Genomic DNA, 23,352 nt, shown 5'->3' with positions numbered 1-23,352 from the left:
AGGACAGAACATGGAGGCCATGTTTAGTTCAGATTTATCATTTGTTGACAATAACATGTTATATGTGACCTCACTAGTCTAAACATGACATTATGATTAATATTACATTTGTGGAATATGACTTATGAAGCAAAATCCAGCCATGGGGCGGCCATTTTGCCACTTGCTGTCGACTGAAGATGACATCACAGTTGCGCAGGTGAGCAACACTGATGTCATCTTCAGTCGGCAGCAAGTGGCAAAATGGCCGCCCCCTGAGGTGGATAAAAACGGCTGGATTTTGATACTTAATTCATATTCCACTAACGCAATATTAACCAGAATGCCATGTTTAGACTAGTAGGGTTGCACACAACATATTGACCAAAAAAACAAAAATAAATGGGTTGACTTCCCCTACTTGATACTCAAATTGGGAGAAAAGAAATGTAAAAAAATCTTAACTCATTCACTGCCATAAATTCATTAAAAAAAATTAATAAAAATTATTTAAAAATTAGGAGCAACAGGCGATTAAAAATTGTAATCAAAATTAATCGCATGACTTCACTAGTTAACTCACGATTAATCGCACATTTTATATCTGTTCTAAATGTACAATAAAAAAATTCTAGGTTTTGATACTCTTGTTAACAAAAGTGGAAACAAATTTTTAACTAATACAAATAGTTTAAATGATTTTTTGACGTTTATAGCCGTCAATGGCAATGAATGAATTAAAAAAAAAAGAAAGAAAACATAAAAAATTTGGGGCGTCAGGCGATTAAAAATTGTAATCATAATTAATCGCATGTCACTAGTTAACTCACAATTAATCGCACATTTTATATCTGTTCTAAATGTACAATAAAAAATTCTAGGTTTTCATACTCTTGTTAACAAAAGTGGGGGGAAAAATTTAACTAATAGAAATAGTCCAAATAATTTTTTTACGTCTATGGCCGTCAATGGCAGTGAATGAGTTAAGATAGTATTTTTCCTTAAAAATGCATGAAATTAATGCTTTTTCATTCTTAATTCTTCTACTCGTCCATCCCTAACACATTTAATTAAAAAATAAAAAATACATGCGTATTTTTAACAAAGAAAATACATTGAACACGTTCTCACGCTATTTATCCGCGACTGGAAAAGTGATCCAATCTCTTTCGAGCTTTGTCACGTTGATTTACGCAACGTTATTTATTCTTCCAACGACCTCTGGGATGGAGCAGGAAAGAAGACTCCCCCAGGAAGGTGGACAAGCATGAAGGTTGTGGAAATCGTTGGTGAAAGATGTTCCCAGAGGTCGCGCTCAGAATACCACACGGCCACGTGGTTCGCTTCCTCGCCGCATTAGGTCGAGCCACGCAATCTGATGGGAAACACCGATGGAATGACATCAGATCTTCATCGTGCTTTGCGTTGAGGTGGTTTCGCACCGCGGCTGTAATCCTAGGATGAGCTTTTTAAGACCCCGCCGAGTGTTGCGCTGTGTTTACAGTCAGCTACTCAGAAGGGACCACCTACTATCCACTAACTCATCGCTTTTACAAACTGTCCATCCGTAAAAATGAAGTGCTGCGGTTTGCACGATCGCCTTTCCGACGCTCCTCCCCCACCTCCTCAGTTTGAGGGGGGGGGGGGGGGGGCGAGGGAAGCTCCGACCGGCAGCTGCCAATTAAGTGAAGAGCGAGAAATTGAATCTGCGCTCGGAGCAAATGGACGGCCGGACGGACGGACGGACGGATGAGTGGATGGGCGAGGAAGGAGAGTCCACTCTGGGAAATTCTATTAGGCCGTGTAACGCGGCCATTGTTCACCTGCTCCTATATCGCTCCATCATGGCAGCCTTTTGCTTTTGAAACATGCGCTCTCTCTATTATTCATGTTCACATTCTTCATCTGATTGCTTTTCCTCAGGAGATTTTAGAAAGTGCTCAATATGCTTTCCACATAGCTCGTGTTTTCGTTTTAGGCTACACTGCCAAAACAGGAAAATTAAAAACAATGAATTAAAAATGACAAATATATAAAAGGCCAACAAAAAACACAACGGGCCCCTTATGAGCTGTTTTTGGCCGGTTAAGACAGCTGATATTGGTCCATTTCAACGGCACATCTGGAAACATAAAGCAGTAATGACAACATGTTGGGAATCCCCCTCAGAGGGGCCCCTTACTAGCTGCTTCTGTCTGGTGGCCAGTTGGGGTTCCTGACAGACAGCTGCTATTGGTCCATTTCAACGACAGCCATAGACCTTTAGACACTGCACTGACACAGTGTCAGGAATCCCCCGAACAGGGCCCCTTACTAAAGCTTGATGACTGGTGGTTTGTTGGGACCCCAGAGAGACAGCTGATGTTGGTCCATTTCAACGACACCACCCCAGACACTGCACTGACAAGGGGCCCCCAAGAGACGACTAACATTGGCCCGTATCAATGACAAAACAATGACGTCGGGAAACCCCCCCGCCCACACAGGGTCCCTTACCTTTTACTGTTTGGTGGGTTGTCGGGGGTCCTGACACGACAGACAACTAATATTAGTCCATATCAATGACACTGCAATGACATGTGGGGAATCTCCCTAATGGGGCCCCTTCTTGTCAAAAAACACAAAGGAAGTGAAGCACTATCACTAAAATGTTCTACTTTCCATTTCTTCTTCTTCTTGTGTTCCACATTCAAACTTCACCATGTGCACTGCATAAGGGCCCACCGCATCTGCGCACAAGTTGCCTTTGCAAAAATAGACTCTAATTTTCATGAAGCTTTTAACGGCTCACTTTGCTTAAGAGGGCAGTTCAAAGCTACGTTGCGGCTTCCTGCATTCAATACCAAAAGCCCAGGACTTTTTTTTTAACTGCTCCCAAGCTCCCATGTGGATTTCTAGAATGGAGCTTTAAAAAAAAAAAAAAGTTTTAAAAGATGCCACGTCTGCATTAAAAAGACTAAAAAAAGCATTTCACTTTTGTCACATTTTGTTTTGAATTCCATGCAAATAGACAAACAATGTTGTTTCAGTTGGTTTTCTTTTCAAACACAATTTTTAATTTTATACGTAAAACAAATTTGGGCTCAATTACAGTTTTTGTTATTTTATTCGTTTTCATTTACTATAATAGCACACAAAACAAGCTCCAGGGTTTTGCGAGATAGTAAAGGAAAGAGCAGGAAAAGCCGACTAAAACAGCAGAACTTTATTTAGGGTTAATGAAAAGTACTTTAAATTGTGTCAGATGTGTGCCAACTCCCGTTTAACATGTCCTTAAACTAAGTAGCTGTAACCATAACTAACTGGCATTAAGTACTTATAACTAAATAACTGTAACGAAGTAATAAGTAACATAAGCAAAAAAAATAAGTAAAAGAAAAAGTTAGGAAAATCCTACTAGAACTAGAACTATCTCAACAAAGCCCTTTTTTTTTAAATTTCCCTCTTGATTTTTTTTGTTGTTGAAAAGTTTTTAATTGATTTATTCTGATCACATTTTTTATTTCCCAAAAACCTTTAAAAAAATTTGAATAGGGGTGTGTAGACTTTCTAGAGCCACTAGTTGGGTTTCCATCCACCCATTCTTATTCGAATTTTCAAGAAATGCGAAAATAAAATTGAATGGAAACGGCAGAAGGGCCCAAAATTCACAAAAACGTTTTTTCGCTTCGACGGGGAGGATTTTGAAGCGTATCGAAAAAAGGAAAATTTTGGCTATTGAAACAGGTTTTGCTAATAACCGCTGGCAAGACCGGATACACGTTGCACGTTTTGACCGGATATTACGTCACAGGTAAGTTTTTAGTCCCAAAGCAATGTCGGACGATAAAGTAAGGTATGTTTGGGGGGGGACGACGAAACAGAAATCTTTTTGGAATTAATTAACGAAGCGAATATTAATGCAATTTTAGATGGAAAACAGCAAAGAAACGCTACGGTTTATCTTCTTGGTCTTTTTCTCCTAAATTACTGGTGGATCACATCTCTATGGTGCATAGCGCCACCTACAGCGGCGGAGTCCCCTCTCAATATTCGCAAATGAAGAACCGATGGAAACGGGCATAAGTCGCATGTCCGTTTTGCGCATTTTTCAGTAAATTCGCTTAAAAAATTGGAAACAATTGGATAGAAACCTGACTACTGTACCTTTTGCCACTTTCGCCCATTCCTCCATGAATATCTATCATTTAAGGGAAAAATAATAATAATTTAAATATGAAGCAGTGTAAAAGTAATGGATAAAAAAAAAAAATCCAATCAGTTATTATTAAGTGTGTTGAATTTTGACCCAAAAAAACATGAATTGATTCCATCTTTGCGACCTCTCCGGATGCACGGTCCAACCTCATTAAAGCATTGCGCGTTTGGAATGTTCTGTGGAGCGGCGACGGATGTTTATCAGCGATCATTTTGCTTGCGGTGGTTTTGCGGGGACAGGAGGAAAAGATCCATTTATTCGTTGCCGGTTGTCGTAAGTGAGGAATGCCTTTTTTTTTTCAACTCATGGATCTTTATGTGAAGCCACATCAAGTCTGCATCGTTTGCGTTCAGGCCTGCTCACCAGACGCCACAAACACGTTTTTGGAAAGCTTCAACCATCAGATGGACGCTTTTCTTCTGAACCTTGAAGTACTTTGCATCCTCTCAGCTGGTTTTGACGCTCTAGGTGCACAAGCTACCGCAGACACACACAAATATGCAACAATAACAACGTGGGCGTATTTAGACCGGGGCAGGGCACATTTTTTATTTAGTTATTTAGTTATTTTCACAAAGAGGAAACCGCAATTTAATGAGGAAAAACTTGTAATAAATCATGTCACTTAATGACCAAAAAAAAAAAAATATATATATATATATATATATTAGAAGAAGAAAATGTGGACTTTAGAAAGAAGAAAGGTTGCAATATTACAAAGACATTTTTTTATTATATATATATATATATATATATTTATTGATATTGATGTGATTTAATGAGCCAAAAATGTAGAATTGAAAAAAAGCATGTAATTTAAGGCAGAAAAAATCTTTATATTACAAGAAAAAAAAAAGTAATTTAGCAAGCAAAAGTCATAATATTACAGAGTAGGTACGAGTTAATTCGAGTCCCAAATATTAAAAGAAAAATGTGTAATTTGACTTTTTTTTTTTTTTTATGTCTGGAAAGGCCCACTAGAACATCTGGACTTCATTTGGAGATAACCAGAAGCAATTAAAATTGTGACAGGTGAATGCTGACTCCCGTTTAACACAATTTTGGCGAGTAACACATCCCCAGTTACAAGAGGGTGTGCACACTTATGCAACAGCATTATTTAGGTTTCGTTTTAGTAACCCGCTCAACAACAAAAATTACATTGACTTGTGGGGAAAATGTAAATGACTTAACTCTGTCTCATCACTAGCTGTTCTTGTAGGCTCTTCCTGACTTATTTTCTTACCTGTTATTTGGAACTCTTTATAACTCCTCCCACCTTGATTTAGGCCACGGTGATTTATGATTGAAGTCAGTTTTTTTGTCATCCTTCCCACCCACACAGATCAAAAATATATCAAACATGCTGAGAAGAGCGAGCAAGGCAAAGGATCAGGTATTTTCTAATGTGTGTGTTAACACATCGCAGGGGTGCGCAGACCTGAGGCGCAATGCGCCGCAACTTGTCTGTTTGCGCTGCATGCAACGCGCACGGACGGAGGGAGGGAGGGAGGGAGGGAGGGAGGGAGGGATAGGGGGCCGAATACGTGAATAACAAGTGAATAATTATTTTTAAGTATTTCTCAGAAAGCCAAAGACACTCCCCAAAACGAAGACATGCACATTATGTTCTCACGACTGATTGAGCATGCAAAGATTTCACTTAGGGAGGGGGCGGGTGGGGGGGGGGTATCTATCCCAAGGGAAGGTTGGCTTCGCTGCTGTTTAAAAGCTTTTTCTCTCTGTTTAATTCAGGAGGGCTCAGGTTGCTAAATGCTATTCAGCTAATAGAGCTTGAGTGATAAAGCTTAGCATAATTGCCATGGCTATATTTGCAATGTACAGTCGGAGGTGGGATTCGAACCCTCGACCTCCTGGTTACAGGACAAGGCAATTTACCACAAAAGTTGATATTTAATGTTAAATTGTGCATCTAGTGTAAGTAATGTGGAATCAGACGATAAATACCCCGGAAGGCGTGAATTTTTGAAGCAAGTGCAAATTGGAAGTTTTCAGTGGGAGTTGTTTCACGGCAAAACAAAATTGTGGAGAAAAATGACACCTTCCAGCATTCCCACAATTAAATTGAGTTGAATCAACTTTGTAAATCAAGGTAACCGTATAAGCTTATGATCCATTGAGTTTAAGGCCCTTTCATGGAGGTGACGGATGATAAAAATCTAAATCCCAAAAAGCTCTCAAACTCATTGTTCTCTTCCTAATCTGCTGCAGATTTGTGCGACGGCAGCGCCAAGTGTCGTGTTCGGCCGCAGTATCGACTGTCGGGGATCGGAGTCGGATCAAAGCGGGCCAGTGAAAAGATCGGGATCCACTCACTCCCTGACTCTCCCACCCCCCCCCCCCCCTCGGGAGGTGTCGTGGGAGCGGCCGCTTAGCCTCACGTGGGACGGGGTTATTATAGTTAATGAAAACAAACCGAAATAACAACAGTGAATTGTCTGTTTACAAAATTAAGTATAATATGGAGAAAATCAATTCACTGTATTTCATAAATACGCTACAGAAGTACAGTTCAGTTTCATTAGTTTACTTTTTTTACATGGGAGTTCTATCTATGCCAATCTAGTGCATCATGACCCCCCCCCCCCCGCCTCCTGCTCCAAAGACACCAAGAGCAGATTAAGTTAGGAGCGATATGCTGCCCAATTGATCTCATATGCTTGATGATACAGATCTAATTTCAGCCTCTTAGTACCACAAACAGGAAGGAGAAGCTCGTCGATAAACAGCCCATGGTTGCTCTGGTGGGGGGGGGGGGGGGGGGGCAGGAAAGATAATATAATGACACAGTGGAACGAGAGGAGGGGGGGTAGTTTTGTTGTCCATGGCAAACTCTGTCAAGCTGTAATTCCTGTCATTAACCTAATTAGGATTTTTACAAATTCACTTAGAAGCATTTGTATGTAAATGGAGAATACTCGGATGCAAGCCTCGCTGTCTTGTTTAAAAATAGCATCAAGCAAATATTGTGGATCAAATCTCTCTTTTCAAGTCACAATTTTTAGCTGAGTTTTAGTCCAGATTTCCTCATCAGTATCAACTTGGGTGTCCCTCAGGGTACCATTCTAAATACATTTTTAATTATAGTGTTGCTCCCAACTATTTAAGGATTTTTCTTTTTTTTATCTAATTCCTTAGACTTCATGCTTTGTTTGTGGTTGGACATGTCACCTAATGTATATGATATAGGGATAAACAAAAATTGTAAGTATAAAATGTATAGAAATGACATAATAATGGCAGAAAAATGACAAACATTTATATAGTTTAGAGTCTTAAAATTCGCCGCCTTCACACTGTAATCCCATCAAAGCCTTTTTAAACACAAACATATTTCAACTCACACAAAAATAATGAATATTGACAGCCCTTGAAAATTGATTGCGGACGACGTGTAGGGGGAATTTAAGTTTGTGAACTCAAATTGTAATGCCAAAATTCTAGCTCAGATGTGCAAGTGAGGTAAAGGCGGTCAAACGTCAGGCGGCGCGAACTCCAGAGGACAGCACACTGGGGATTTGATGATGAGGGACTCTGATTTAACCCGCTAAGATCTCAACATCTCGTTAACGTCAACACGCTGTCACTCACCTTTGCATCTTGGCACCTCCTTCCCTCTTCTCCTGCTTTGAACCGATAACATGTCCTCAATCGTCCTCCATCAGCAGTTCAACCAGAAACTTTTCTACTAAGAAAAATAATGTTAAAATATGACTCACCGCATGCGGAATCACTTAAATTGTCGTTTGAGAGGAAGAAGGCAGATTTGAATTGAATAGTTTTAATAATATGTTTAGATTAGACGAGTGTTTGTCAGCCTCTACTGAGTAAAGGCAAACATTACAAGAGAGAAATCTCACGGTACACCACCAAACAATGTCACAAAAACTATGAATATGAAAATAATGATAACCTTGTCTTAATTTACTCACAAATTAATTCTGACGGAAATCTCGTTTGTTCACTTGAACACAAATCTACTATCCTGTTGTTCTTAAAATAATAATAATTTGAGCTATTAAATGAAACAGTAATGTGTCATTCGGGGAGAAGACATTTAAAAGACAAGAATTACACAAATGAAAGGGTCTAGCTTCTACAAATAAAAAAAAAAAAAGTGCCCCAAGTGCTTTTTTTTGTGCTATGCTAGCGCTAACCATAGCTTGTAGCTGCTAACAACGCTTGTTCCAAAGTTGTTGTTTTATTTACACTGGGGTTCCTACAGATTATTAAACAAGTACTCTTTTATAAATGACCGTGTGTTATTATCATTGAACTTTAGCACTGCTAGCAATATTAGCATACTTTTTCAATGAAATTCATTGATTTAGCGGAGCTACTTTTAAATGAATGAACACGTTTATAGTACCAAAAAAGAAAAGAAAAACAGTGACAATTATTTAATAGTTACCATGGGCATGAGGGACTGGCTAATAAATTGGGTTTTGGATTAATGGTGATGATGTCCGCTTTTGACGCTGAAATACACAGTGCTGCGATGTAGACGTTAGCTAGCAGGCTAGCAATTGTTTGGCTAAATGACTCATAAGCCCAAGTAAAAAAAACTTGATACATACCTGTGAGAAAATGTGAGTTTGCTTTCAGCTACTCCACCTCTTGGCAGGCTTGCGGTCGTCTCTGTACAAGTATTTATGAAAAACGTTTCGTGGTATGTCTGGGCGAGTGCAAGCCACAAACAACTTTTTGACACCATTTTCAGTTCAAATCAGCAGTAGTCTATCAATTTCTGCCACCCAGAAGTACCCTGGTGTTTGTTTGTTTTTGTGTTTGTTTAGTAACATTCTAGGGGTCTATGTATATATAACAGAAGTACTAAATCTAACTTATAACTCTTGAAGTGAGGGCTGGAACAAATTAATTCACTTTACTATGGGGTAATTATTTAAAAACTTGGATTGTGTTCCACTTTGGAGTTCCCACAAGGGCCAGAGGGAGACGGTCACAAGCTTTCTTTTTCTTTATTTAGCCCGTTAAACAAAGATATGTGATCAATTATGACAAGCAAATAAACTTGCAACAATGGCAAACTGTATTTTATGTCTTGTGAATCTCCAGCATGCTGTCACGTTGATTTAAAAGCTTGCGAATGCCTCATAAACCACAGGGGTTAACCCTGAAATGGTTCGTTGTCAAACTCTTATTTATGCAACAATAACATCGACGAGACGTTAGTTTTGTCATTTATCACCTTAAGTGCATAATGTCGGACATACTGTTACTGCTCCTGCTCCGTGAGCCCAAATACAAATTGCTATGTTATGTGTGTACAGTATGTGTGTACATTTCTACTGTAGACTTCACACACATGAGCTGACAGTGATGAATTTCCTCCACAATGGGAAGGCACAAGATTCATCAAGTGCCAGGCGGTCACAATGGAAATTGTGGATGGAAAAAAAAGAGGGAAACTTGACCCCCTTTTCATCGCCGACAGCTTGTTTCATGAGGACTGTTAACTATTTGGACTTGTCAAGGGTGCAGTTTGCATCATAACAATAAATTGATTAATTTTTAATTTTCGATATATTTTAATTATAGAGGTATTGCCAACTTAGTAGTAGAAGTAGTTGTAGTTTTAGTGCGGTGTTCAAAACAATTCGGGTGTACCTAATGTTGTGGCCGGTGGGGCGAGCGTCATGCTGCTGCCCTCTGCCGTTCAACACGAGCAACTGTCACGTTCTACGCGTTGGTAACGCGACTGACGGACGACTGTCACTCAAATTAACACATTAATTAGGTACTTTCTTTTATTGAATTTTGAATGAATGTTCTTTTCTAAAAAAAAAAAAAAAAAAATAGTATTTAGGTAACCTACAAAATGCTTCGGCCTTACAGCAGTTCAAATTATCTATAGCAACTTTTTAATTACAACATAGATACCAATACTACTTTACACAAATGATCACCAATATTTTGCATTGTCATGATAAAGGTTCAATTCGATTATTTTATTTTTCCTCAAGTATGTTAGTTTCACAAAACGACGAGGGGCCTCTTCGTACTTTACACTTTCTGTTTGTGCCCGTGGAGACGTTAGGACAGATTTGTCTTGCAATGCATTATTTTGGCCAACAGATGGCGGCATTTCCCCTCATATTAGTTATGCTGCTAGCATTTTGCTTCCAAGGCGTCGAGAATACCTGAACTTCAATTGGGTTTAATCAGAGGCACTTAAAATGGTGGCAGGTGTGTGCTGACTCCCATTTTGAGTTTGAATCTGATTGTTTAATTCTGAACACAGCCACGTAGCAGTTATAGAAGGGTGTGTACACTTATGCAAGCACATTCTTGCAGTTGTAGTTTTACTTCTGCTCCGGAAAAGAAGAATTTCTACTGGACATAGGTCATATTAATGGTGTAAAAAGTTTTGAAATGATTTATCTTGGATTTTTTAAATATATATATATATATATAACAAAAACCTGTTTGAACACGGGTGTGTACACCTTTTATATACACAGTATAAAGTTTTGGAAATGTGCACTATGCATTTTGTTTGTCCACATATGCTCACGTAATATTAAGGGTGATTTATTATATGAAAAATGTTGAACATGACCAAGTATTGATATTATTTGGCAAAATTATTTGAAATATAGGCTTTAAAACAAAATCAGTCAAGGTTTACATTCAATACAAAATAGTTGTGGTTTATTCTTTCGGGAACAAAAAAAAATGGTAACAACTAAGTGTCACTTCTCATAAAGCAACAATATCTACAGGAAAGAAACAACTACGGTTCCTTCTTAATTCAATGAGCACTTTTCCTCTCACTGGCAAAGAACAATTCATATATTTTGTGTTTGGTATTTTTTTCTTCTCTTTTCACATTCTGGTCTCATTTGAACATTAAAACGTGTTCATTTAATTCTAAATGGCCCTCAGTCAACAAGCCTGCAAAGGAAAACCATGTTGAACGCTGGTATAAAATCCAAAAAAAAGAAGAAGAGTTTTGGGAGAAAATGCTCTTTAAACGTGCATGCATGAACGTTATTTTGAATGTTGAGGCCTCGGGTTCGATTTGTTCTCAAGGCCATTGTCATTTACGCTGTCTCAATGTCATGTATCTGCTTTTGATTGAAAATAAATAAATAAAGCATCTTTAAAGGGTATACTTATCCTGCGTGTTCCAAATGTGCGTTCATTTAGTCCATGTGCTTTCCCCTCCAGTAGTTCGACTTTACTGCTGGTAACACTTGATTGTTGAGGGGGCGGGGCCTGTGGATATTTTTTTTTTAGTGCAATCGTTCCCAATTTTTTGTTGTTGAGAAGAAGAAAAAAAAATTCTCCATTTGACTAGCCCTTTGGGAGTCTTTCATCGGGATGTTAAAGACCTCGTGTGCGCTTGGCGTCCGCTTCCCATAGGTTGTTGCAGGAATCCGGTCTTCACAAATGGGTGACGGGGGGAAAAAAAATCAAATAAAAAAATAAGAGCGCAACGTCGCACCTCACTAGCCACAGAGGAAAGTGCGGGTTTGTTTGTCTGTAAACGACAAATATCCACTTGCCTGTCCTCCCCCTTGTCCTCGCTTTTCCCTCCATCTTTCGAAGGGACTAAAATACAGCAGGTTCTGGATTGGGGGGGCGGGGGGTGGGGGTCGAAGGGGGAGGCTGTAGGTAGTGTAGTAGGTAACAGCAAAAAAGGGAGAGGAGAAAGGTTCTCCTTTTTTTTGTGTGATGCGTGGAAAGCGGCGAGGCCCCCCCCCCCATTAGGATTGTTTGAGGCGCTTGCGCGGCGGTCCGAGGAAAGGGCACTGGGCCGAGGCCAGCGAGCGGTACGCTTCGGCCACCAGGTGAGGATGGGACTCCACCATGGACTTCCAGCCCGCCGTCTCCATCACCTCGGCGGCGTGGCTGGCGGACGAGGGAGGGGGGGGGGAGAGAGAGAGGGATGAAGAATAGCGGTCAATTGCTTTCATGTAAAATTCATTCTATTAATCGTCATTTTAAAAATTGAACCGTTGAAAACGAGCTAAATCGTGAAATCAAGATGCATATAAATAAATGTATGAATAGACTTTTTTCTCACAAGCTCTGAATGTTAAGCTTATGTTAAAAAAAACATTTTTTATTATCATTTATTTACTTTTTAAAAATAATTTTAACACAAACCTATCAAATAAACCTTATATGATACATTATTCATTAGTATAATAAAGCCTATTTATTCAAAAGGCATATAATCCTCAGGTTTATGTATTTAGTATTAATAAAGTATAATTACTATAAATTAATAATAATGAGAGTATTTATTTAAAATATATTAAAAAAAGAAAAAAGGGGGGAAAAAAGCGATTATACTTTATTAATATTAAATACATAAACCTGAGGAATATGCAATTCAAAGAAATAAGATGTATTTGGTAGGTTTGCGTTAAAATTATCTTTAAAAAGAACATGGGAATTTGTTGTACATAAATAAACATAAATCTTAAATTAGGCTTGAAATATTTCTGTGAGTGTACAATATTGATGTCTGAACATTTTGATCAGGATTTATTTTTTGAATAAATTAAAACGTTAAATAAATGTTTGTTGGGTTTATTTACTTTGATTAAAATCATAATCATCCAGAATGAAATAATAATTGAGATTTTTCTTTTTTGGCTATATCGCCCAGCCCTAAAATAATAAGACAAATAAATGTATTTGAAACACTACAATTGCAAACATATAAATTTAAACAACTCAATATCAGTATTAATAAATCATTTATTTTTGTTTACAATGATGCCGATTTTGTAATTGTTGAGTGTAATAATTGAAATTGTAATTGAATTTCGGTTAATTGCATAGCCCTAATTAGCATATACACCTGTTGCCTTTCATGATAATGCAGCAAAAATTTAATATTGTATGGTCATGCTTGAAAAGACAGACTCAACGTCGTAGCATTAAAAGAAGTTTGTGATTTGCGATTTGCGAAACTATAAGAGAGACCCGAAAAAAGGAGTCAAGTCATCTGTTACGCCACGACACGCTGCCGGGAACAACTTCAAAATAAAAGCGCAACAAGGCGCTAATGTCAGCGTATAATGCAAGTACTCACACTCTTAAGTTGAAGAATCAATACAAATTAGAGTACTGCTCTATATATACACTCAAAGTACAAATTCCTGGGAAATGCATTTCAATCCATAACAACGCATGTGTGCCGGTACCGGCGAGTGTGTGTGTGTGTGTGTGTGCGCGTGAACTCACTAATTGATGAAGTCGACTGCTTGCGTTTTGAGCTGGTCGGCGCTGTGCAGGTCGGCCAGGATGAGGATCTCGGCCGCGTTGTCTACCGACAGGCTGGTGCACAGCGCGTCCTCGCACATGACCTTCAATCTCTCCAGAGCATACTGGTGAGGAAGCGGGACATGGTGACTGGTCAGGATTCAGGCTGCCGGGAGTGTGTGATGGCGCATGTGTGCCCCAAGATGGCGGCAGAGACCCAACGCCATGCATCTAACATGTACACAATCTTGAACCAATGTTACATAAATTGTGTTTTTTGTTTGGTGGTGTGCCGGGACATTTTTCTAATACAAAAAATTTGAGGTCCGTTTACAATGCCATGTGATAAAAATAGGGCCCGATGGATTAATCGGCCGCCGATTATAATCGTCCCAATCATTGGCCTTCAAACATCAGCCAAAACAATCAATTGGGCCAAATGGCTAATAATTTTCCCCTAAAACGTTAAAGAAAACCAAAGTTTCAGATGCTCTGAAAGTACCCTGAATGCACCATTTTGCTTGCGTAGCATTAGCAACTAGCAAATGTGTAGGGTATGTTATTCTGGTTATTGTGTTGTCCCCCAAACGTCCTTTAAGCCTTTTAATGACACCCCGGTGGAGTTAACTGTAAAACTAAACACACGACAATAATAATAACATCCACTGTATATTTAAATGCAAAAACGCTTCATTTGTAAAATATCGCTAGCTTAGCGCAAATGCTAAAAGTGAAGGGAGGATCCCACAAATGCTAACCGGAAGTTAGCATCGACTTCGCAAGTGTTTTTCCTTCTCATAACGAATATTCACACACAAATCTTGTGGGAAAACATACCCTGGGTGAGATAACACTACACAAAAGGCACAAATTCTTCCTAATGTGTGAGAAATTTGTTATTTTAAGAGAATTCAATCGCAACTTTCTTCTGTACTCACTTACGATGGATGCGCAGCACCACACTGCCCCCAAGTGGCCAAAACGCACAGGAACAGTCACGATATGTTCTTATTCTTTTTTCAGTTGCTATTATTTTAGTTCATTCTATTCTTAGTTCACTTTCTTAATGTTTTATTTTGTCATTGTCCTTTCAAGTTATATTTAAAGTTGACATCACAAGGATTCAAATATTTTTTTTCTCAAAATTCAAGGATGCAAACGTCCAAGGATTTCTTCTTTTTTTTTTGGTCTTAACACACATTTCTACATGACGTGACACAAAATACAATTTCGAGGTCCCAGGTTCGCCCAGTAAGTCCGAAGACTTGTGAAAATAACACAAGATAAAAAATATATAAAAGAAAAGGTTAATGCTTTACAGAAGTAAGTAAGTGACACCCACTGAAAAGGAATTGGGGAGGGGGGTAATTTTATGCATTATTCGGCCATCGACAAAAAGCATTTCAATTTATATTGTGCTTTGTTAAAATGCCAGTGCTAAATTAATATTTTATAATTATATTATAATTGTAATTAATCATAATAAATGCAATGATAGTAAAAATTGGCATCATTTTTTTTCGGCCAAAATTTTTAATTTCAGTGCATCCCTGATATATTTTTAAATAATCGGCAGATTAATCGATAATCAGTAAAAAAAAAAAAAAAAAAAAAAAATCGCCCTCAAAAAATGCATATCGGTCGGGCCCTAGATAAAAAGGCCTTAGCCGAACATTCCGAGGTTACCTTCCAAGGTGAACTCACTTTATCAGCTGCAGCCAGCAGGTCGTCGGCCATCTTGTCAAGGTTGGGGGCTTTATCGGTGTAAATGAAACACATCATCTCTTTAAAGACCTCGGGCTCGACGTCGTTGATTTCCACGCGGTTCTGACGGGAGAAGGCGGGCAAATGATTTCACGCTCGCTTATAACTGCCGCGAAAAAGAAGAGGGAAAAAAAGGCCTCGCGACTCACCTTTTTGCTCTCCTCCATCTCATGCTCAAACATAGCGCTGAACACGGGAGAGCGCGCTGCAACAAACAGGAAAGACAACTGTGTGACGACTTAACAGCGAGGATTTATTTATTTTATTTTTTTACGTGCTGGCGCGAGACTCGGGTCGCTACCTGCCAAGATGGCTTTGTGGGCTTGGAACTCCTGGCCGGCCACGCACAGGCAACAGTCGGTGAAGCGGGAGTTCTCCCACAAGCCCCCCAGCTCGTCGGCCAGTCGGCAGTCGGGAACCTTCACCATGTTCATGGTGTTCTGGCCCGATATGTTGACCGAGTCCTGAACCACACTCACCTGAAAGGTGTGATGGATTGTTATTATTATTATCATTATGTGAAATCCAAAGACAAAACGTCTGCTTTAACTTTACAAAGCAAGGATCAATATTTTTGGCTAATTTTGTGACATGTTGCCGACTAAACCAGCAAACAAAATCATAAAAAAATAAAATAAAATAAATTAAAAGTCCTGTTTTCTAACTCATTCACTGCCATTGACGGCTATAGACGTCATAAATTCATTTGAACTATTTCTATTAGTTTAACATTTTTTCCCCCACTTTTGTTAACAAGAGTATGAAAACCTAGAAAATTTGTTTTGGTACATTTAGAACAGATATAAAATTTGTGAATAAATAAAATAGTAATAATAATAAAAACTAGTGAAGTCATGCAAATAATTACGATTAAAAATTTTAATGCATGACTGATGTTAAAAGGTTGGGTCATTTTTTTACAAAATACTTTGCGCATTTTGTTCAAACATGTTTATATAACCTCAACAGTGACAAGGGCTGGGTTTTAAAAAAACAAAACAAAAATCAAATAATATCAATTTCATTTTCCTTTTTGAACCTGATATTGATTCATACAACCATGAATCAATATTTTAATATCTCTTTTTTCCTCATAAATTCATAAGTGAATTGATTTTTTTTGTTCACAATAATTTAAAAGTATTTTCTGGCATTTATGAAAAAACCTGACTTTAATTTACATTTACTGAATTAGAATGAAAACAATATTTTCATCTCATTCTTGCCGATATCAATGTTCGTGTAACACTTAAGTGACTGTAAATGTAATAAACTAAATCATTTGACCAGTTACTGCTGACGAAAAATTTAATTTGGAATTTTATGTTTGTGGAGTTTTTATCATGTTCTTCATATTTAACTCCTTTGCTCCCCAAAAACGTATAAGCACGTTCTATTTTAACAGGCATGTGATTTGACCAAAGTGAAATTATCTGAAAATTTCGCCGGGGGTCTGGGGGCCGCGGGCACTCAGCTAGGTCCAGAGCTCATGGGTTTTCCGTGTTTTTAAGTACTTTCAATGCACTCAGATGACAAAGAAATAGACGAAACAACAGCATAAATTTTCAATGTATATTGAACTATCCCATATAAAATTGCAGTTTTAGTCAACTCAAAATCAGTCACATTCAAAAACATTGGACTGCCTTTGCTTTTAAAAACTATCACTGAGAATATCATCATATATATTTACCATGCAATAAATCATTTAATCAATCATTCTTAATTTAATACATAATGCATAACAAAAACATAAAATACCTCATGCAGCAAGCTCTGGTAAAAACACAATCATGCATTCGGATTGACTAAGATCATCTCTGTAACTGCATACATCAAGACAGTCAACATATTGAAACCTGAAAAGTGCAAACATGCAGCATTCATTTGAGTTTGTGTCAATGATTAACCATGTTAAATATTTATGGCCATTTTTATTACGTTATAATATTTTCGAAAATTTGATTTCGATTAATTTGAAAAGTTTACCACCGACCTCAAAATTCACGACTCTTGTCAGCAACTGGTTGTTGGGTCTGATCACGTCTCTCTATTACCGCTTCCGATTGTGATGTCAATAAGGGATGGAGGCCGTAAAGTTTTGGAGTTTTCGTTTGGGCACCGAAACTTCCAGCGATGGAATAATTTGTTGTTCTTGACTGGAGTTCTTTCACGTGTTTTTTGCTCTTTGCGTGACGTTCAAGAGCTTTGAAACCTCTCCCACCATAGTCAATGGTATCATGGCACCAAATGCAAAGCGCTTTCCCGGCACGATCGATCTTCCGAATAAAGTCACTGAACAAATTCGTCACAGTCTTCTTTCCAACATTTGTAGATATATCCTTCTCTAACCAGTCCCATCGAAACTTGTTTTTTACGATCTTGTCAATTTCCTTAACTCGCGGAGCATCATTGCGTTCGATCACGAACATCTTTCTTTAAACACCCGGCAAAAACGTCTGAGAAATGAACAAGGCATACTCCTATGCCTTTATAACAAGCGCGTTTATTGGTCAACAAACAATGGCATACGCCTATGCCTTTATAACAAGCGCGTTTATTGGTCAACACGGAGACTTCCGCCAATCGCAAGATCGGTTTCATTTCAGTTGCGGAAACACTAAAACGGAATGCTGTAGAGAGACGAAATCGGATTTTTTTTTTTGGGGGGAGATAAAAAAAGCGGAATTCCGCGAATTAGCGGAAAAATCACATGCCTGTTTTAAATATTGCCATGGTCCCAAAAACGTATGTATACGCTTTTTATGCAGTTTTTTTTATGCTAAAGCACACAGAAGGTTTTGATGCAGCTTCTGACCTGAAGACGTCACTTGAAGCAATGGTAGTTGTTACAAAAAAAGGCCAGCAGGTGGCAGCAGAGTATAAGAGATCAACCAGGGCCATGTTGCAAAAAAAGCTATTTTCCTCACTGTTTTAAAACAGATTTACGAAAAAATTATGAAACTTAGCTACATTCTAATGCTAATTGCTGCAAAACGGAAACAGATAGAAATACACTTTTTTCCCTGATGAAAGAAGAGACTTTAATCTTTCTTTTGGTAGGTTCCATGTTTTTTATAGCATTAGAACACAATATTCTGTGGGCCTTGCAAAATCAGACAAAATCCAGTAAAACAGCCGGGAGCAAAGGAGGTTGCTTCAGTGAAAATGGCTGCGAGTGAATGAGTTAAGAATGAATGTTATTGATGTAATTAATCGATATAGAATTGAAATCGAAAAAAATCCAAATTGATGAACTGAACTCATGTGAATCGAAATGAAGCCCTAATGACCAATTTGTGTAATTTTTTTTCTTCTTTTTTTTCATTTTTTCCCCAAATCCAAATTTGGATTATTTAATTTCACAAAAGAGCAATTTTTCTCCCCTTTGTGGTCCACTTTTGATTTCAACACAACAAACGAGCTCAACTCAAAGCAAATCCTTTTGAGATAACGGCAGCAATACCTCGCAGAAGAGTGTGAGTTTGTCATCCGGCAGGAGACCGTTGGCTTCATCGAGGAGGAAGTCCCGCCGGATGAACTTTTTAAATCCCCAGTCTTTCCCTTGCACAAAGCGATACGCCCTTTGGCTTTCTGTGTCGTCAGGAGGAGGAGGGGAGGAGGGGGGGGGGGACAACGACGACAAAAACGCCGTCATCAGATTATCGGCAGGAAAACTAAAGTCAAAGATGGGGGGCGGCGGCTTCTGCTCACCCATGGCTTTGGTCTCCTCGCCCTTGGCGTTGAGGATGGAGAACTTGAACTTGGCTCGGACCTCGGCCTTCGGACAGCTGACCAGCAGCAGGTAGAGAGACAAGTAGTCTTTGCTCTCCTCGTCCAGGCCTTTGGGGTTGACGCGTAAACACCTGCAGGATTGGCGGAGGGCCGGCTTTCAAGCTCAAGAAGAAAAATGTGGCGGAGGCTTCGCGGTCAAGCTTTTGGAAACGCTCACCACTTCAGCTTGTCGTTGGCCCCCGAGGAGAAGGTGGAGCTTTTGATGACCTCGCCCATCTCCTCACGACAGAAGCTGAAGTTGTTGATGGTCCACATGTACGAGAACTTCACTACTTTGATCTGAATCGATGTTGAATACAAAGAGAAGCTGAAGTTTTCACACACACACAAAAAAAAACGCAAACACTTTTTAAGTAGGGATGCGACAGGACTCATTCAATGGCAGACATTTTTAGCCCCTCCTTTACCCTATCATGTGAGAAAAAATTTTATATTAGGCGTGTCATGACTTCAGTAGTTAACTCACAATTAATCGCAAATTTTATGTGTGATCTAAATGTACAATAAAATTAAAAAAATATATATATACGTTTCATACTCTTGTGAACATAAAAATGAAAACAAATGTTAAACCAATAGAAATATGTCTGCATCTTTTAGTCATTGATACAGTAATTTCATAATTCATAAAATTGAGTTAAAATGAAAAAGACTACCGTAAAAAAAAAAACGAGTGTGATATTGATTTGTGTTGGTCATTTTTCTGCCACTAGATGGCATAATTGCATTTGTAAGACGTTGGTGACAGTTCAGTGCATGTTTTTCCTTTCATATTAAGAGCTATCAAATATTTAACATGAAGTTAAATTTTAAATGATAAAATACAACTTGACCCGAGTCTACACAAATATATGTTAAATTATTACATTTATTACTGCTAAATTTTAATTGCGCTTAAAAAAAAAATTGTGCCGTTAAATTAACTTTAAATTAACTCAAAATGAATGCACTAATTTTGACAAGCCAATCAGGGATGGGCGAGTAACAAGGGATCAGTACTCGCGACGTCGGCCATCTTGTGCCCATTTTACAATCAGGAACTAGAAATGATACATTAGAATAATTTTTAAAAATAGCCATTCATTTCATGTAATTTTAAGGAAAAAATGCTTTATTTATATGTCTTTCTTTAAAATGATCTGCCATTGTTTTTTGGGGGTAAATTTTATGCATCAAAAGTACTAGTCATATCATCGGTCACTACTCAAGAGTTGAGTACTCGGTACTGCTGGTATCAGTCTGGGGGAAATAAGTGTTATTAAACATCCCTAATATAAATAAAAACCCTCGGAATTATGTTAAAATATCAGCAATGTCAATACATGACTAAAAAATTTGAAATTTGTTCAAGAAAAGTGTGTTTTGGATAATATTTCATGAAAAAAATTATACTTGTGAAATGTAATGGCATTGTAAAGTATAAATCCTTGGTATCAGTGAGTACTCAATCTCCTCGATCTGGAAAAAAAAATTATAATAGTGTCTTCCCATTTGTATCTAATACAATTAAAGGCAGTTTTCCAGCACTATATATTTCAAATACACACTCAAAACGATAATGTAGTCCACTTTATAAACACAGTAAAATTCCGTTGGTTTTTTTTCACCTTACAAAATGAGCTGAGTGATTTTTTTTTGCATTCAAGGGTAACAGAAGGGGGAGGATGGCGCACACGTGGAAGAAAATTCAAGTTTCATACTTGACCCTCACACTTCTCCTGCTCTGCTGTATCGAACGCAATTGTCTGCCAGATAAAGCGTTGTACACCTCATGCCAGACAACAATGTCATGACACAGCTCATTATCGCATTATGAGACGCCAAAGGTCAATTCTGGGTCTTCTTAGGTTAGAGCTTCGATAAGAGCAATTTCGTTGAATCTCCATATAAGGGGTCGGAGTGCGAAAATAAATATATTATGCTCATTGTCGACAGGTGTTTGAAGAGGATTTTTCGCCATTACCTGCGTGTAGCACCAGCTCTCAGCCACAGGCCCGCTGGACATTTCCGCCGGGGGAGGGGGACTCGGGACTCTTGACATTGCCAGCGTGACAGAAGGTGTTGTGGGTCTCAAATGGAGCTGGAGGGGGAGCCGCCGTTTCCACTCGTCAGCGCTCGGTCCAAAAGTCCATCTGCAGCAGAACCCGCCAGACGGACGCGGCTCGCCCCCTACGCACCATTAAAAAAACGACAGAATCAATCAAAATTGTGCGTCAGACGACTTTTGACTCGTGGAGGTGCTTACATTATGGAAATGAGAAGTCAAGGGTTTGATGTTTCCTCTTAACGGTGTGGGGGATTTTCTGACCTCCAAAACTCGTTTGTTCGTTCTCAACTCTTTCTCTTTTATTTCTATATATGTTCTGATTTGACTTTGGAATTAATCAAAATTAACTTAAAATAAATTGCATTTGTTGTCAATTTCTGTGTTTAGAAAGCTTCCAATGATAACCATTTGAAAGCAGTATATTGATTAATGGTTATGAAAGTTGAAACTTGGATTTAAAAATTGGCCAAAAATTCGGTTTGAAAGATTAAGAACTTTTGGTATATTTTCATCAAAAAACAAAAAAAAACAAAAGTTATAATGTTTCAAGCAAATCAATTCATCTTTGACATTTTACTTTGCTAAAAGAGAGTTCATCCAGCACACAACTGTCATACATTTGTCCATTATGGACACTTAAGCTTCACTACTAAACATAAATGCCGCTCGATATATATGACATATGCTGACATGTGTGTGCGTGTGTGTGTGTGTGTGTGGGATGACAGTTAGCAGGTAGACAACCTGCTAACACTAATTGACAATCATGTCTCCGATTTTTTTTTTTTTTTAAATACGTTTCAACATGTCAGTGTTTGTTTACACGTGAAAGTTGAGGGAAAGAGCACTAAATGACAACGTGATCTTGAAGCATTTGAAACGAGTCGGAAGTGGCGATAAAGCGATAGCACGCGAGCTAACTTCAATCAAGCGAGCTAGCTGCTAGTTAGCCACGTAGCCAAGACATGCCAAACGCTTCGCAAATTGCACAAGCTGCAACTTGAGAACACACAGCAGCGGGCTCCGCCGTGTTGTTTTGAAGCCCCGCGTCCCTTACGTGTCGCGTTTGGGGTTATTTACCGACGGTTTTACCTCTTGTTTTGAGCTCGCTAGCTCTCCGGGGTCTTGTGTTGTTGTTAGCTTAAGTAGCAGGCAGATCTGAACCGTGTGACGTCACCAGGGGGCACTGTGCTCGTTTGGTCGGTGCGTTTATTTTACAATTCAAACTTTATTACAATGCTTTTTTGGGGTCAAACGTGTAACAATGATGACTTGATGTTACCACACTATGCCATATTAGACTAGAATGTTATCATATATTTTTCTCTCATGCAGTATTACCACTAATAACGGGCTCCCTCAGTCCCTCTAGTGGTGCATTGAGGAAGAAAGTTACAAGTGCTGTATAGTTTTTAAATTGTCGTTCATTTGCATTTAACCTTACAAGTTACAACCATTTCATTTGTTCATGTGGGCTCGGCAGTATGATTTATTTTGGGTTAGACGTAGTGGGGTTTGTTACTTACAATTTGCTTCACCTTGTGTGCATTTACGGCTGCGGTGTGCCGTCTTTGAAAAAGACAAAACAAAACGTATTTTTAAAAAGATTGCTTGGCCCAAGGACACCTAATTGTTTTGTAATTTATACCATAAACAGTCAATTTTGCAATTTTCTTTTTTTTTATATACCATTTTCACTGGCCTATCAGGATTATTTTTAAATACACGGTATTAACTCATTCACTGCCATTGACTACTATCGACGTCAAAAATTCATGTGAACTATTTCTATTAGTTTTATATTTTTTTCATTAATTTTTTTATGAAAACCTATAATTTTTTTATTGTACATTTATAACATATAAAATTATCATGCGATTAATTACGATTAAATACCTTTTTTTTTTTTATTAGGCCCGTCAGGCGATTACAAATTTTAATTGTAATTAATCACGACTTTACTATTTAACTAACGATTAATCACTAATTTTATATCTGCTCTAAATTTACAATATTGTTTTTTTTAGGTTTTCATACTCTTGTTAGCAAAAGTGGGAAAAAAAGTTAAACTAATAGAAATAGTTTAAATGAATGTTTGACGTCTATAGCCGTCAATGGCAGTGAATGAGTTAATGTTTTTGTTTTGAAGATGAAAAACTAAAACAATTATTAAAAAAAAACAAAAAAACAATACATTAACTCCAAACATTTGTGTTTCATATACATATCATCTGTCAGGCAGAATCTTCACATCTCCAAATAATTCTTCTTCAGGACAATTTTTTTTAATTATTTGAGTGAGGGGGGC

General features: G+C 38.2%; 1 protein-coding gene and 1 long non-coding RNA gene across 4 annotated transcripts; both read right to left on the bottom strand.

Annotated features, from left to right (window-relative positions):
• Positions 1-1,241: 1,241 nt before the first annotated feature.
• LOC147156499 (uncharacterized) lies at positions 1,242-8,911 on the bottom strand. 2 transcript variants are annotated; one of them, XR_015091577.1, is made up of 3 exons: positions 8,776-8,911; positions 7,790-7,886; positions 1,242-1,354 (listed from the first exon to the last, which is right to left on the bottom strand). It is a non-coding gene; the product is annotated as an uncharacterized LOC147156499 (long non-coding RNA). The 2 variants fall into 2 exon arrangements; XR_015091579.1 differs by lacking the exon at positions 8,776-8,911 and adding an exon at positions 8,610-8,730.
• A 1,931-nt stretch (positions 8,912-10,842) lies between these two features.
• On the bottom strand, positions 10,843-22,232 carry spop (speckle type BTB/POZ protein). 2 transcript variants are annotated; one of them, XM_086065249.1, is made up of 10 exons: positions 22,137-22,232; positions 20,961-21,166; positions 19,155-19,276; positions 18,917-19,068; positions 18,669-18,796; positions 15,504-15,681; positions 15,352-15,407; positions 15,143-15,265; positions 13,421-13,563; positions 10,843-12,073 (listed from the first exon to the last, which is right to left on the bottom strand). In XM_086065249.1, the coding sequence occupies exons 2-10, from the start codon at positions 21,036-21,038 to the stop codon at positions 11,929-11,931; spliced, it is 1,125 nt and encodes a 374-aa protein (XP_085921375.1). In that variant the 5' UTR covers positions 21,039-21,166; positions 22,137-22,232; the 3' UTR covers positions 10,843-11,928. The 2 variants fall into 2 exon arrangements, with proteins under 2 accessions (XP_085921375.1, XP_085921376.1); XM_086065250.1 differs by lacking the exon at positions 22,137-22,232 and having other exon boundaries at positions 19,155-19,304; positions 20,961-21,144.
• Between the last annotated feature and the right edge of the window lie 1,120 nt (positions 22,233-23,352).

Source organism: Leptonotus elevatus, chromosome 20 (assembly GCF_054856555.1).
Source record: "Leptonotus elevatus isolate MCC_2025b chromosome 20, RoL_Lele_1.0, whole genome shotgun sequence".
Lineage (NCBI taxonomy): Eukaryota > Metazoa > Chordata > Actinopteri > Syngnathiformes > Syngnathidae > Leptonotus > Leptonotus elevatus.
The sequence above is the reverse complement of the archived record's forward strand: the minus strand, read 5'-3'. Positions and strand labels throughout refer to the sequence as shown.